Source organism: Zonotrichia leucophrys, chromosome 4, assembly GCF_028769735.1.
Source record: "Zonotrichia leucophrys gambelii isolate GWCS_2022_RI chromosome 4, RI_Zleu_2.0, whole genome shotgun sequence".
Taxonomy (NCBI): Eukaryota; Metazoa; Chordata; class Aves; order Passeriformes; family Passerellidae; genus Zonotrichia; species Zonotrichia leucophrys.
The window spans coordinates 43,467,275-43,480,872 of NC_088173.1; the positions used below are offsets into that span (position 1 = coordinate 43,467,275).

Consider the following 13,598-nt stretch of genomic DNA (forward strand, 5'->3'; position numbering starts at 1 on the left):
TGTTTTAAAGTTAATTTTTTATTTTCACATTTGCTCCCTGTGTCTAGTGAATGTAGTAGCTTGGCTTCAATGATGAGAAAAAAATAGAGGACACTCTTTCTGGAAAGGATGTCCAATTTGCATTCTGCATGACTTAATTTTTTATTGGATATTGCGATAGGTAGCCTCTGATTCCTTCCAGCATATTGCACTGCTGACATGACTTTCACCAGTGTTTAAAGGCTGTTGAGAATCCCTCTAAAACATGTTAAATATTGATAGTTCCTTGCTGCTTTCATAGAATGATGCTTTGCTAGAGGACAGAAGCAACAAGGAATAGAGCCAAGTTATTAAATATACATATTTTAAACACATATACAAGTAGCTAACAGTATTAAACTCAGATGCTAAATTTTCATTATTTGGAATTATTTAGCTTTGAAAGAAGAACCTTTTCTGTAATCCACACTTTTTCAGTATGACTGCATGTTGTCAGCTGTGTCAGATGTGACTGATGATGACAGGGTACTACTCCCTCTTGTCCTTTACACAGGGATGCAGAGACATCCTCTTTGTTTTGAGGTTGCTATCAGCAACAGATACTCCTGCGAGGAAATGAGTCACCCGAGTGTGTGTGGCACAGAAATATTTGCTCTCCCTGTGCTGTGTGGGAGCCAGTGACGTCAGGTGTTTGTGCTGTGCAGGTGTCGGGGGTCCATCCCCTGAGACCCTCTCCAGCCTGGCACAGGCAGAGGGGCTCAGCTCCTGCTGCTGTCCAAGCACAGGTGCTGAGCTGGAGACTTCTGAGGAACTAATTTCTTCAGAAATAAGGAGTAAAATGGGGCTGGCATTCCTCATTTATTGTATTCCTACTGGTTTTCCTTTTCAAACATGATTTGTTGAAACATTGGAAGGACATATCAGATGTATTTCCTAGAAGTTGGCTGCCTATTTTTTGGCTCTTCTGCGGTCCTGAGCTGATTAAATACCAAGTCAGTCATGGCTGTGTAATAGAAATCCAGATTAAATAAACATCACCTTGTTTTGTGTTTTAGATTCAAAGTCTGTAGCATTCCAGTACTTAAACACTTTTTCTACAAGGACAAGGAATAGGGGGAATGGCTTCAAACTGATGGAGTGCAGGGTTAGATTGGCTGTTAGTAAGAAATTGTTCCCTCTGAGGGTGGTGAGGCTCTGGCTCAGGAGGTTGCCCAGAGAAGGTGTGGTTACCCCATCCTTGGAAGTGTCCAAGGCCAGGTTGGATGGGGCTTGGAGCAAACTGATCTAGTGGAAGGTGTCTCTGCCCAAGACTGGGGGATTGGAACAAGGTGGTCTGTAAGAATTCTGTGCTTTTTAATGGAAAGCTACCATGGGGTTGGAGGAATCTGCTTATTAGCAATTTGTGTTTGTCCTTTATATATCGAGGAGATAAAAAAAAAAGGAGCACTTATGTAACCGTGTGTTAGGATGCTTATTTGGGTGATGTAAAATGTTATTTCACTTCTTCATCAGAATAATAATTGTTCAGATTTTTAAATATAATTAAATAGATGCATAGTTTATCCCTTTGCTGTTACAGCTCAGTTTAATGACTCAGTGGTAAACCATAGGCAGCTTTTTCACCCTCCTGTGCTTTGCTGTGTTGTTGCTCTCTTATCAGGGTGGGCCAGATGGCAGCTGAGGTTCACCTCAAGGTAACCAGCAGAAACTCCTGCCGTGGTGGGTCGATAAAATCCCACATGATTATCTGTGGTGCACTGCTGAGTAGACACAGAGCACTTAGCACATGTGGTATTTAGAGGGGGCTTTATTTTAAGCATTGAAGGGACTGAGATAATATAGGTGTCACCATTTTAACAATTGCAGTATCTGCAATTACTCAGCTGGAATAGCTGAGTATTTTAATGCTTTTAACAAGTACTGCCATGTGACAGATGCAGAGGGTTTGCTTTTACGACAGGCCGAGTGGAGATGGGTCTCTGGAGATGACAGTCCACTCCTTGTCTTGGGCCATGCCATGTAAAATGTTGAGTTTCTCTAAGGATTAAGAATTCCTAGTCTGGCTAGGTAATATATTTCTTTACTTAAAAAGTGTTTCTTTACTTGCATTTCAATTTGTGCCTGTTGCTGGCTACCACTGAGAAGAGCCTGTCTTGGTCTTTACTCTCTCCCATTTGTATATGACACACTGATAAGATACCCCTGGTCTTCAGTTTCCAAAATGTGAATGTCCAGTATCCTGACTTGCTGACAACACTATTTCAATGTTTTTTATATGTAGGTAGTACAGGTGCAGAATATGAAGTAGAATCTGGATGTAGAAAGAGTGTGTGGTTCAACTAGAATATAAAGTTCTAATTTGCATTGTGTAAATTCTGACCATTACAACAAACATCTTAATGGATCTGCTCCTATTAAATTGATCAGGAATTGACCTGGTCTTGTAGGATTACATTTTTAATTGCAGAAGCCACCTGGAATGCTGATATAGGGAATGACTCTGGGAAATCCTGTCAGACTGATGGTGTAGACATGGCTGAGGTAGTGATAAGCCTGCTATCTTGCCCAGCAGCAGTGACCCAGCTGCAGCATCACACTGCTTGGTGCAGGCTGGAGCCACCTGCCAGCAGCTCTGACAGGGACACTCCTTTGCCTTGGGTTTACATGGCAATAGCAGTGAGTTTGGGAGCAAGGCTCTGGAAAATACCCAAGCAAAACTGGGCAAGGAAGCCCCTCTGACTTCACTTAGTGAGTTGAGGGGATTCCTGTGGTACCACTGCCCTGGATGCTCATGTACTGCAGTAAGCTTCTGGCAGTGCTTCAGAGACTTTGAGGGAGCTGCTTCACACCTCTGCATCATGTATTTTCAGCTTTGTACAGTAAATTTAAGCTGATGAAAGTTGTCTGAAGGAGAGGTAATTGTGTGTTTTTAAACTGTTACATGAGGCTGGGGTTCAAATGTGGGGTGGATTAAGGTGAGCTAAGCAGCTGGACTTAGGTGTAATGAATACAGCCTGGAAACAACAGAACTGATGGGATATATCCATGGGAAGTCTCCACACACAAATCCATTTGCTCACCTAAACCCTCCTTCATGGGGACTGTCTCATCATAAAGCACCAGCCCTTGCTCCTGGTTCTTTGGGTGCACAGATATGGTTTGGAGATCTGATATCCTCTTTTTAACTGTTGAGGTCTGGTCAGGTATGTGACTGCAGCCCTGTTTCAAGCAAGTAAAAAATTACTTTGTGTGTAATTCCCTGGGTTGGAAGTTTGTCTACATTTTTTTTTTTAGCTAATAAATTTTGTGAAGGAAATAGGGCACACATGCTATAATTTTTTTCCTAACTTCTTTAAAAGAGCATGAATGCTTTCAGTATTTCTGATTGCTTGACTGTTTGGGCATTTCTGAGGCAGTTTGTGTGGTTCTTAGGGCTGATTTTGTGTTGTTATTAGACCTGTTGTCAGTTGGCACCTGCTGTCACTCCCTGGCTGGTTAGGTTGGTTTGGTTTCATGCTGGATTTCTGGGATCATGGGAAATGAAGTGTACTGATGTGTTGTTACTGAGCAAGAGCATTTGTTGTCTTTGTCTACACCTAAAGCTGTACTGCCAAAGGTGATTGCCCAGGATCCGGGGAGAGGAGCTAAGAGTAGTTCAGGTTAATAAGGCTGTCATCCTTCAGCCAACTTGTACCTGTGAATTTGGCGTGGATTTGTAGCTGGAATACTCGTCACAACAGGCTTTTCCAGTATTTTGTTTGTGGGCACTGCCACACTGTACCCCCTTCATCCCTTGATTCATCAGGGAGCTGTGTGACAGTGCAACTCCCATGCACTCATAGAAAAGATGGAAAGGTCAGGTGAGAAATGTGGAAGGAAATTGCAAATCCTCAAACTGTGTGTGTCTCACTCCTCCCTCACACCTTCCAGCCTGCACTTAGCACTGGCTGCCTCCCTGGAGTGCTGCCCTTTTGCTCCTACAGTGACTCCCAGAGAATTCTTCCTTTCACCAGACATCAAGCTTCCATCATTTAAGTCTCTCTGGAAAATCTGCTCATTTCCTGGCTATCATGGAAGTCTCTGGCAATACTGTTTCCTTATTTTTTCAGTTTGAAGACTGAAAGTAAATAGAGAAATAAAAATATAATAAAAAGGCCCATCTCAAGGGACAGAGGGACAAGTGATGGATTTGGCAGAGTGAGATAGTTTATTTTTCATCCCCTTTACATCACTGCAATATCACGCCATCTTTGGGTTTTCAGAACCATCATGCATGATTGTTAGTGACGAGAACCATCAGGTATAATTGGCATTTACATCATCTTTACTCTCAGAAATAGCAGTGATTTAATTTTTTAATAGTGCAAGAAACATTGTAAGAAGAAAATAGGTAGTACATAATTGCCACATACCCCAAGAATCACTAATTGGGAATAAACAAATATCAGGCAAAGATTGTAAATGGCATAGTTTGGTACGAGAAAGGGGCTGGGCAGGGGGATTAATCTGTGCAGAAATTTGATTAAAATGAGAAATGGGAGATGACCTCTCTCTTTAAAGTGAACATCTGTGTTTCTAAGTTAGAAGAATAGCTGCTTCTCTACAGGTTCCCCAAATGAATTCTGTGGATGTCTGACACTGATAACAAATGACTGTTGTACGTCTTCCCCAAAATCCTTGCTGTGACTGTGATTGCAGCTCTAATTATGGCATAACAGATGCAGTGTTGTATAGCACCCGCCTTCTTCAAGATCTGTAGCTCCCCTTACTTCTACATGAGTTTTCTCATTTTAGTCTAGAATTTACTACTGCTCACAGTAACAAAGCAGTCACTCTCAAAGTGAGGAAAAGAAGAAAAGGTTTTGAGGTTGTTACACTGCTCACATTGTTGTTGTGCTGCAGATGTTCGTTGTGTTTGCAGACAGCACGATTGTGGGAGAGTGAATTCATGCCTCACTGCGTCCTTTCCACTTTCTCCAGCCTCTCCTCTGCTGAGTAAGCAGTTAAAGGGAGTTTTTTCTTTTGTTTGAGAAGGAGGGCGACTTACTTGGGCTGGTTTTTTCAGTTGGAAGTGGAACAGTGTAAATCTTTTTTTTTTTTTCTTTTTAAAGCGTTCATCAGAAGAAATAGAAGAATACATTTGCATGTGAATGTTGCTGTGTTGTTCTTCCAACACAAGGAGGAGGTGATTTAATTTAGTAGTACAAACTAACGCCTTGAGTGCTGTGTCAACCCGGCTGCCATTGTCTGCTTTGGTAGTGACAGTGAATCATCTCTTGGGTGTTACAGTTGTGGCGAATAGGCTTGGGGACAAGGAAGGTGTGTGAGCATCATCTGGTGCCGCAGGGCTACCCCATCCCTGGAAGTGTCCAAAGCTTAAGTTGTCCTAAGCTACTGGAGGGTGTCCGTAGCCATGGCAGGGGTTGGAACTAGGAGATGAGCTCTGAGAGTCTTTTCCAAGCCCAGGCACTGTGTGATTCCAGCGGCGTTTCTCCCTCGGAGCATCTCCCCCTTGCCGGGCGCGCCGTCCCCGCCCCTCCGCCGCCGCCACGGCAACGCCGCCGCCGTGTGTGTGCCCGCCCCCGGCCCTGCCCCGGCGGTGCCACCCTCGGCTGGGGCTGGGCGCGGAGCCTGCATGGCACGGCGCGGCGCCGGCACTGCCGCTCGCTAGGATGAACGAGGAGGCGGCCCAGAAGAGCGACGGCGGCGAGAAGTGCAACGGCGGCAGCCAGCGGAGGAAGAGACCCAAGAAGGTGGGAGCGGGACCGGCAGTGCAGCACGATTGTGGCGGGGCGCGGTGCTGGGGCTCCTGCAGCCCGCGGGGATGCTCCTGCCCTGCCTCCGCGGGCGGGGGGCTCTCCCGTCTGTTTCTATGCCGAGTCGAAAGCGTTGCGATGAGCGAGGCGGATGGCTGAGCCGAGGCGGTTTTCTGTGCTTTTTTTTCTGTTGAACTTGGTGTCGTTCGGCAGTGGATGCTGCTCAGCGCAGATTTCCCTCGGCTGCCCTTTAACAGAGCCGGTGGTTTGTTTTGGCAGAAGGTGGTATTGGCTCGTGTGCTGCCACGCATCCCTTTTCCTTCGAGCTAGAGAGATGGAGGTTTATAAACCTTTGGTTTATTTTCTGGAGATGTGTCTTAAGGTCATGTTGTAAACAGTGATAGAGAGATCCATTGCTGGCCATCGTAGCATCCGTGGTAATTCGGTGATGCTAATGACAAATACCTGGGTAAAAATGTGAGTTAGTCCAGCCACACCCAGTTGCCAGGGGACTTTCTCTGTGTGTCCAGTCTCTCTATCACAAATGGTTGATTTTCAAGGTGTAGCCTGCCATACCCACTGCTTCGACCCCACGCTTGAGGTAATCTCTTTTTAACGGCTTTGTGGCTTTAATTGCAGGCAGCTATTTATTTCTGTTTGGGCTTTCTCTCCCCTTTAGGAGGAGAGATGCCTGTGGTGCTGCATAATTATGACATAAATGGGTTTACCCTTATTCTCCCTTCCCCTTCTTTTTTGTCAATTGCTATAACCTGAGTTATCACACTGAAATGTGACAGACTGCTTACAGGATGAAGAAGAATTGTTTAATCCATACACAGCATACACTGATGAATTCTTCAGTCCCTCATTTTGCATAGAATTTGCATTTTAACCAACACTGTTCATGAGCAAGACAAATTGCTTACAGAGCATAATAACACGCGGACATGTGTTCGGGGACTTGTGTATGGGGTTGGACCTGGTAAGTAAAAGCTCTTTTGCAAGAGGTGATGCTGTTAGGGCCCTTTTTATCACAGAGGGCAGATTCTGTACCTACAGCCACAAGGGAATGAGGGAATCCAGTCTAAACGAGAATTGGAACAAAAACACTCTCACCTCACCCCGTTGTGCTTGGTATATCGCCTGGATCCCCACACAGTGGGAGATTTTATATAGCATCTTGGCCTTATATTTGAGCAGAATCTAGGAGGAAAGAGGATATCTGCTTTGTGTCACCTCTGAATTTGAAAGGTGTGTTTGTGGGGGTATGGAAATCCATATAAGGAAGCAAGAATCAAAAGATGAAGTGACTAGCCAATGTTTTAATTGGACTGTTGGGTTATCTGGAAACAATATCGTATTAGGAGAGAGGTTTTGAAGCTTGAAGGAGTCAAAGTGGGACTTTGGATTGCTTCTTTTTTAATATCTGTGTTTGTGCTTTCTTTTTTTCCCGTTGTTTTTCAAGTAAAGTAGCCCACAGCCTTTCAAGGTTGCGACAACTGCCAGATGAATGCTTGGAAAGCATCTCTTACATTGAGTTTCCATATTCAGAGTCTTCCAACAGCTGATTCATCTTCATTTTTCAAAAGCATAATATGCTTGGGTATCTTCTTTTACAACTATCAGTCTTTTACAACTAGAAAATACTAATGGGGCATTTTCAGTTGACAAGTATTAAGCCAAAAATATTGTTAATCTCTGAGGTTGGATGCACTAGGTGTTGGTGGCTCAGATCTTATTTTAGATAAGCTCTCACCAGTCTTCACCCTTAGTGACTTCATGAGGAAATACGGCTGGGTTTGATATTTCTTTTAAAATTCTACAAATTTTTCTGAAAACCTCAAAATTGGTAACTTTCTTGATGAGGGAGATAGACCCTGGAATAGCCAAGAGTACAAGAATTCCAGGTTGAATTCCTCTGTGTTTTGACGAGGTAGGCACAATTTATTTTGGGAAGGGAGACAGAAGTGCCATGTGCAAGAGCTCCAAAATCCCAAGTAATGTAGCCTGTTTTCAGGTCCTGAACTACTTTTGCTGAACAAAGCTGCATTGCACCAGCCAATATGCCCTCTATCTGTTCTGCGGAAGTTGATCCCTTTTGTGTGGATAATTAAATATTAATTGAGCTAGATGAGTTTGATCTATGTATTGGGGGGGATGGAGAGCGGCTCTTCTTGGATTCAGCATTCAGCTGGATCTTCTGTATTCCAGGAGGGTGTCCTGACTAGGAAGCCAAGGATGATTTTCTCTAATTTTGACCTGTACCCCCTTAAAAAAAAAAAAAAAAAAAGTGTGTGCACTTTAAAATAAGAAGGCTTCAGCTTTGTCCTCATCCAGGATGGGAAAACTCAATTTTTTTGGTTTGCTTTTGATTCTATGAAAATCAAAATTTTCATGGAGTGGGGAAAATTGCTACTTATGCAGAGCCCAATTTAATCCTTGTGCTGATGGTTGTGGCTTTGTGTGTTCTTGTGAGTAAGTGGGCTGCCTCAATAGGTTGGTTAATCCAGTGGTAGGGTTGTGTCCAGTTTTCCTGTGTATTTTGCTCCTGTGATAACTTAGATATGATCAGATTTGTGCTTCTGGAAAGAAAGTCCATGTTCACTCAGTTCTAGTATTGGAGAGCAGAGGATGCAGTCATGGACAGAGCTTCTTCTGTGGTTGGTGTAACTTGATGGAGATTGGTGTTGAAGGGGTAATGCAGTGAGTGCCCTGGAATTTGTAATACAGTTGTGTTTTCCTTCTGTCTTTTTGCCAAGTCTATGGCAAAGGGCTCAAGTACTAAATTCCTAGAATTCCTTTCAAGGATGCTTTTTTTCATTCTAGAGTGTTTCAGGTGAAAACCAGCTACTGTTGGTCATCATGTGAAAAAGGAAGCATGTTCCTATATCTAGTACTGAAAGCACTGAAGGTAAAGGGACTTCTAGGAGCCAGAAGTTCTTCCTGAGCTTACAGGTTGTTCATAAATCTCACAGATGGATCAATGCAGAAATAATCCATTTTGGCTTTTTGCAGAATTCTAACTTGTTACTTATATTGCTCATTCTTTAAGGAAAATTAAAATCTTGGAATCAGACCCATAGTGGAAAAGACTTGCAGGAAGTTGTAATCTTGATTTAAAGGAACAGAAATGAGACTTCCTTTTCTAACCTAATCATAATCTTCTCTTTTAAATAAAATTGGCTGCATTATGTGAAGTACTTCCAGTGGAAGCTGTATGCTTGCTAATAGAATCATTACAGTGTACAAACTAATCCTTTTAATTAATTTCAATTACTTAAGACTTTTTATTCCATGCATAAGGTAATTAAGACATAAAGTATTTTGGAATACGAGTATCATGCTGGTCACTTAGGTTCAAGAACAAGAATCCCAATGTACACAAAACATGCAGAGAGGGATTTCCAGAAGAATGAGCCTGCCCTACGAAGAATCCAGAGGAGCTTGGCTTTAGTGTGCTCAAGCCAAGGCAACCTGAGGGGAAAAGGAAATGAGGCTCCTCTGCAGCCTTCCAATAGGTTTAATCAGATAAAAAGCCAAGAGAAACTTAATTATGTATGAGATATGATTTCTCTAACGTACCACTGGACTGGATTCAACTCCTTCGAGGAGGTCCCTCTTGCTTCCATGTTTCTGTGTTTTCCTCTGTGTCATTTACAGTGTCATAAATGCATTACACAGCATTCTACTTGGTGGGAAATGTAGCTACTTAAGTATTTTTAAATACTTGTTTACCTAGTTATTTCACTCTCTCAACTCCCAAATTTAGTGGAAAACTGAATGCCATCAGAAGAAGGGTTTGAAGCAGTGACCATCTCTCCTGAAATTGGTGTGGGGACTGGTAGGACAGCAGTTCCAGTCCTCTGGGTGGTGTTTGCCTGAACTGCCCTCATTCCACACTTACAAAGTCCCACTGTGCCTTCCCTTGTTCCTACTCTTTGCCCCACTCTACTGTGATTACTGGTGACAGAAAAATAGCTGTGGCCACTCTGCTCTTGGCTGTTCTGTTTGGTGATCCAACCAGAATGAAGCCAGAGTGCCACCTGAGAGAGAGCACATCCTCTAGCTTTAGAGGAAAGAACGTTTTCCTGCGGTCAATAAGCAATAAATTGAATAGGCAGAGAAGAGCTAATGAGGAAAACCACAGGCTTTTCTTTCTTTCAGCAGTAGATATCTGAAAGACTTTGTCACAAAGGAAAAGTGGTAGTTTCAAGTTAACCCAACTCACTGGTGTTCAATCTTGCTAATTTTACTGGTAGCACAGCTGCTGTAAGGCTGGAAGGTCTTATTCTTCTTTCAGCTGTGGGAGAGAACTGGAACTGCTTTGCTTTCAAAAAAGCTGTAATCCAATTTACATTTAAGTAAACAGGCAGATAGATGATTCTAGAATTTGCTCTGTAAAGAAGAAACTACATAGAGAGGAAAAAAACAACTTTTTTTTTAAGTCAAGGACAGGTTTGTTACGAGTGTTAAGAGTCTAACCTGCTGTATTGCTCAATGTCTACCCTGTGCTTTAACATGGTTTGCACTATCATGCATCTGATGCAACTCCACTGCTATTCTTGCGTTATTGAAATCAGGATTTGCTTGTTCCCTTTGCCTTTTATTCCTATCACGAGTCTTCCAGCACATTTTGTGCCAGGTGTAAAACTAAGATTGTAGCTGCAAATGCTTTGCTGTATTTAGCTCTAGTTGCTATGTGTGGTGGTAACAACCCAAAAATGATGTGTATTTCTCCCCCTATGGGATAGAATGCCCCACCTCTGTGTCTTTGGTTGCATCAGCAAACACTCTGTGCTCCCATCACAACAGCTCCATGGTGAGTGACACTCTGGAGAAATAATTTCCATTTACTTAGAGCAATGAGACAGGGAAAATAATTGTGTGCTAGAGCTGAATATCCGAACTCTAGAGCATTTTGTGGCTTTGTGGTTGTTTTTTAGCATCATAGAGTGTGTAAGACAGAGTGCACATGGTCTGGGCACCATGGCTGAGCATGGCTTTTCTAGGTCTGTGTGTTCCAGTGTAAGAGGGTCATTTCAGCCATTACTCTGCTCTACAGTATCAATGCAATGAACAATGGACAAGTCTTAGGTCTAACACAACCACTTGGAAGGTTAACTGTGTTAATTATGGCCTTGAAAGGTAAAATATATATATTTTAAAAATGTTCTTGTTTTTATAACAGACTAATGGGAATCTGCAAAGGGATGGAGTTGTTGTAGTGTACCAGCAGATTTGTGCCGGTGCTGGGTTTCACAGATGAAGTCTGTGAGGGTAACAAGGAGGAAATTATCTGGATCAGTGGTGGCCGTTACAGGGAACGGTGTGGCTGGTTGAGCCTGCATCCACCTGCTCTCGATTTATCCTTCTCAGCTCTTGCTCATTTTCACCAATGTTTGGCAAACATCAAGTGAGTCAGAGAAGCCAAGTCCCTTCTTCCCCAGCCAGCTTCCCTTTCTCCCTGCAGGGTGCCTGAGGCCGGCAAGTATTGCACAGATTGCATCGCACTCGCGCATCTCGCAGCCTTGTCATGCGTTCCTGCGGTGACAGGGGCTGAGCTGGGCTCAGACCTGCCTGTCCTGCCTCTCTGGGGACATGGGGGCCACTCTGGAGGCAGCCATGCGTTCTCTCTGCCCTCATGGCATCCGCCTCTCTTACCTGGCTGTCCCTGTCAGAGCTGCCAAGTTTTTGTGGCGCCGTGTCCCTGCCTGCACTGGCCGTGCTGTGTTGATGCTTTTGATGACATCTCTGGCTAGAGATGTTTTTTCACTCTACAAATTGAGACTGACATATGTAGCACGTAGATATTTAGGTTAGGCACTGGGAGCCCTGGAGCTCTGAAATGCAAGGAACAGAGGGAGGCCAAAAAAATACTAAGATGGCCAGAGGCTGTTCCATTCTCATTTATTTTCAGGAATTAATTATTTCAGAATCTTTCCTAGCTGATTAAGTAGGCTTCTTTTGTCTTGGTGACAGAAATTGCTGAGCTGAAAATTTGAACTTCCTGTCATTATGTTTCCACTATGTAGGAATAATCCAGTATTTCTGTTTTCAGTAGAAATTTGCAGTACTCCTATTTATTCAGTGGGATCCTAATAGTTTTTCATTTTCTCATTTATTTCTACTTCATTTAATTGTTCTCTGGCACCAAATATAAAAGGGAAAAATATTTAAAAAGTATACGGAGATGGACCAATGTTTAAGGCTCCCTCAGAGCAGTTTATAAAATTGTGTGGGAGACAGTGAATTACTTCAGGTCAGTTTTGATAAAAAATCATAGTTGAAAGGCCATGCAACTGATTGTGAAATTCATCTTTCTCTATTTTAAATATTAATTTGGGGGATGGAAAATGTAAAAGGTAAAGACGTAATACTACACAAAGAAGGCAGTGTATCCTTTTGGGCATTGCGAGTCAGTTTGGGAATTGGTTTGTCTTCTTCAGGCTTTCTTGAAATAAAATGTTCCTTGGGCATGCAGCAGTTTAGGGAGAGCAAAGGTAGGCACCAACATGCATTATCTCACCTCTTCTGTGCTCCTTCCAGCTGGCTGCACTTGGGTTACAAGCAGGTGCACCATTTGTAACCTACTTCTGTTTTCTCTGGATTTAGCTTACACACTCACACACACACAAATTTAGCCCATGAATGAAGTGCTCTCTGGGGAGTAGGATCAGCTCTGAAGGAAAGGATAGAGTAAATGGCAGTAATTGCAGTTGGAAGTGATTTTCTAGGTTAAACAGTGTACAAGTCTCTGCCACAAGCTGAGTGGTTCAGAAGGGGTTGGTTGATGTTATTTGTTCCATTCAGGCTTGGCTGCTGTGCTAGTACTGGATCTCAGCGAGCAGAGCCTATGGATTTCAACTGGCACCAGGAATGCACAGATTCCTGCAACACTACAGCCTCATGATCAATTAAATCTGATAATTGCTCCACTCCTAGGGCTCCTTTATAAGGCAGGGTTTGAAGTGTGTGTCAGAGTAGTGGAGGCAGCAAAGAGCATTTGTGATAGTTTTGAAGTACACGGATGGAAGTGGGAACTGATGTTTATAAACAATTTACACCCTTCTATAGAATCTCGTCCTGTATTAAAAATTGTGCTGCTTTCTTCTGATTGAAAGACTGCTAGTCTTCCTTTTAAAAACCTTTTAGAAGTCTAATACATCTGGCAGCTTTCAGTATCAGAGAGCAGATGTCAACCTAGAAATGTCAAGAAACAGTGGTACTTATTCATGGCGTGAGCTATTAGAAACCTTGTCTGCCTGTGCTGGTGGGGACATGGGTATGATCTAATCAGAAAGTGAATGAATGGGCATAAACACCAGGACAAGGAGGCCCTGGGATGTGTGTGTGCACACTTGGGTGTGTGGTGTGGTGCTGTGTCCCAGCCTGTTTGTGTTTTTTTCCCTGAGCATGGCAACAGAACACACTGAGCTCCAGTCTGTGCTGGAGGTCACCCTGGGTTGGGTACGGCCAGCGGGGCCCTGCTAGCTGGGGAGCTGAGCTCTTGTTGCTGTGCACCTCTGACACAGCAGAGAGGGGTGAACACGAGAAACAGTAACTCTGGAATGGGCACAGATTTTCCAATCAATCTGTGATTCATGCTCATTAGCTTTGAAACACTGAAGAAAGGCACTTTATGAGCTGGCATTTCCATTTGTGCTTTAACTGCTTTGCCCAGGCTGAAGACAGAATGATGACTGCAGCACTCATGAAAACTAGGGGAAGAGAAAGAAGGAAACATGTTCTGTGCCTTGTCTAAAGGTCACTGCCCTGGTTAGAGAACACAGCCTCCTACTCAGCCCTTGGATCTGCTGTTAGCCTCCTATTTGGTATGAAATACAGGTTAGATGGGTCAAGTGT

General features: G+C 43.3%; 1 protein-coding gene across 13 annotated transcripts in view; it reads left to right on the forward strand.

The window, feature by feature from the left end:
- Positions 1 to 13,598, forward strand: part of ANK2 (ankyrin 2) — a 273,565-nt gene that overhangs the window by 83,556 nt on the left and 176,411 nt on the right. For 11 of the 13 annotated variants that reach the window (XM_064711467.1, XM_064711474.1, XM_064711445.1 and 8 more), the window contains exon 1: positions 5,532 to 5,732. The exons of the other annotated variants lie outside the window; for them this stretch is intronic. In XM_064711467.1, coding sequence (XP_064567537.1) covers positions 5,652 to 5,732 — 81 coding nt within the window. In that variant the 5' untranslated portion in view covers positions 5,532 to 5,651. Of the gene's footprint in view, positions 1 to 5,531; positions 5,733 to 13,598 lie in introns of those variants that run through there. 13 annotated transcript variants of the gene reach the window in all.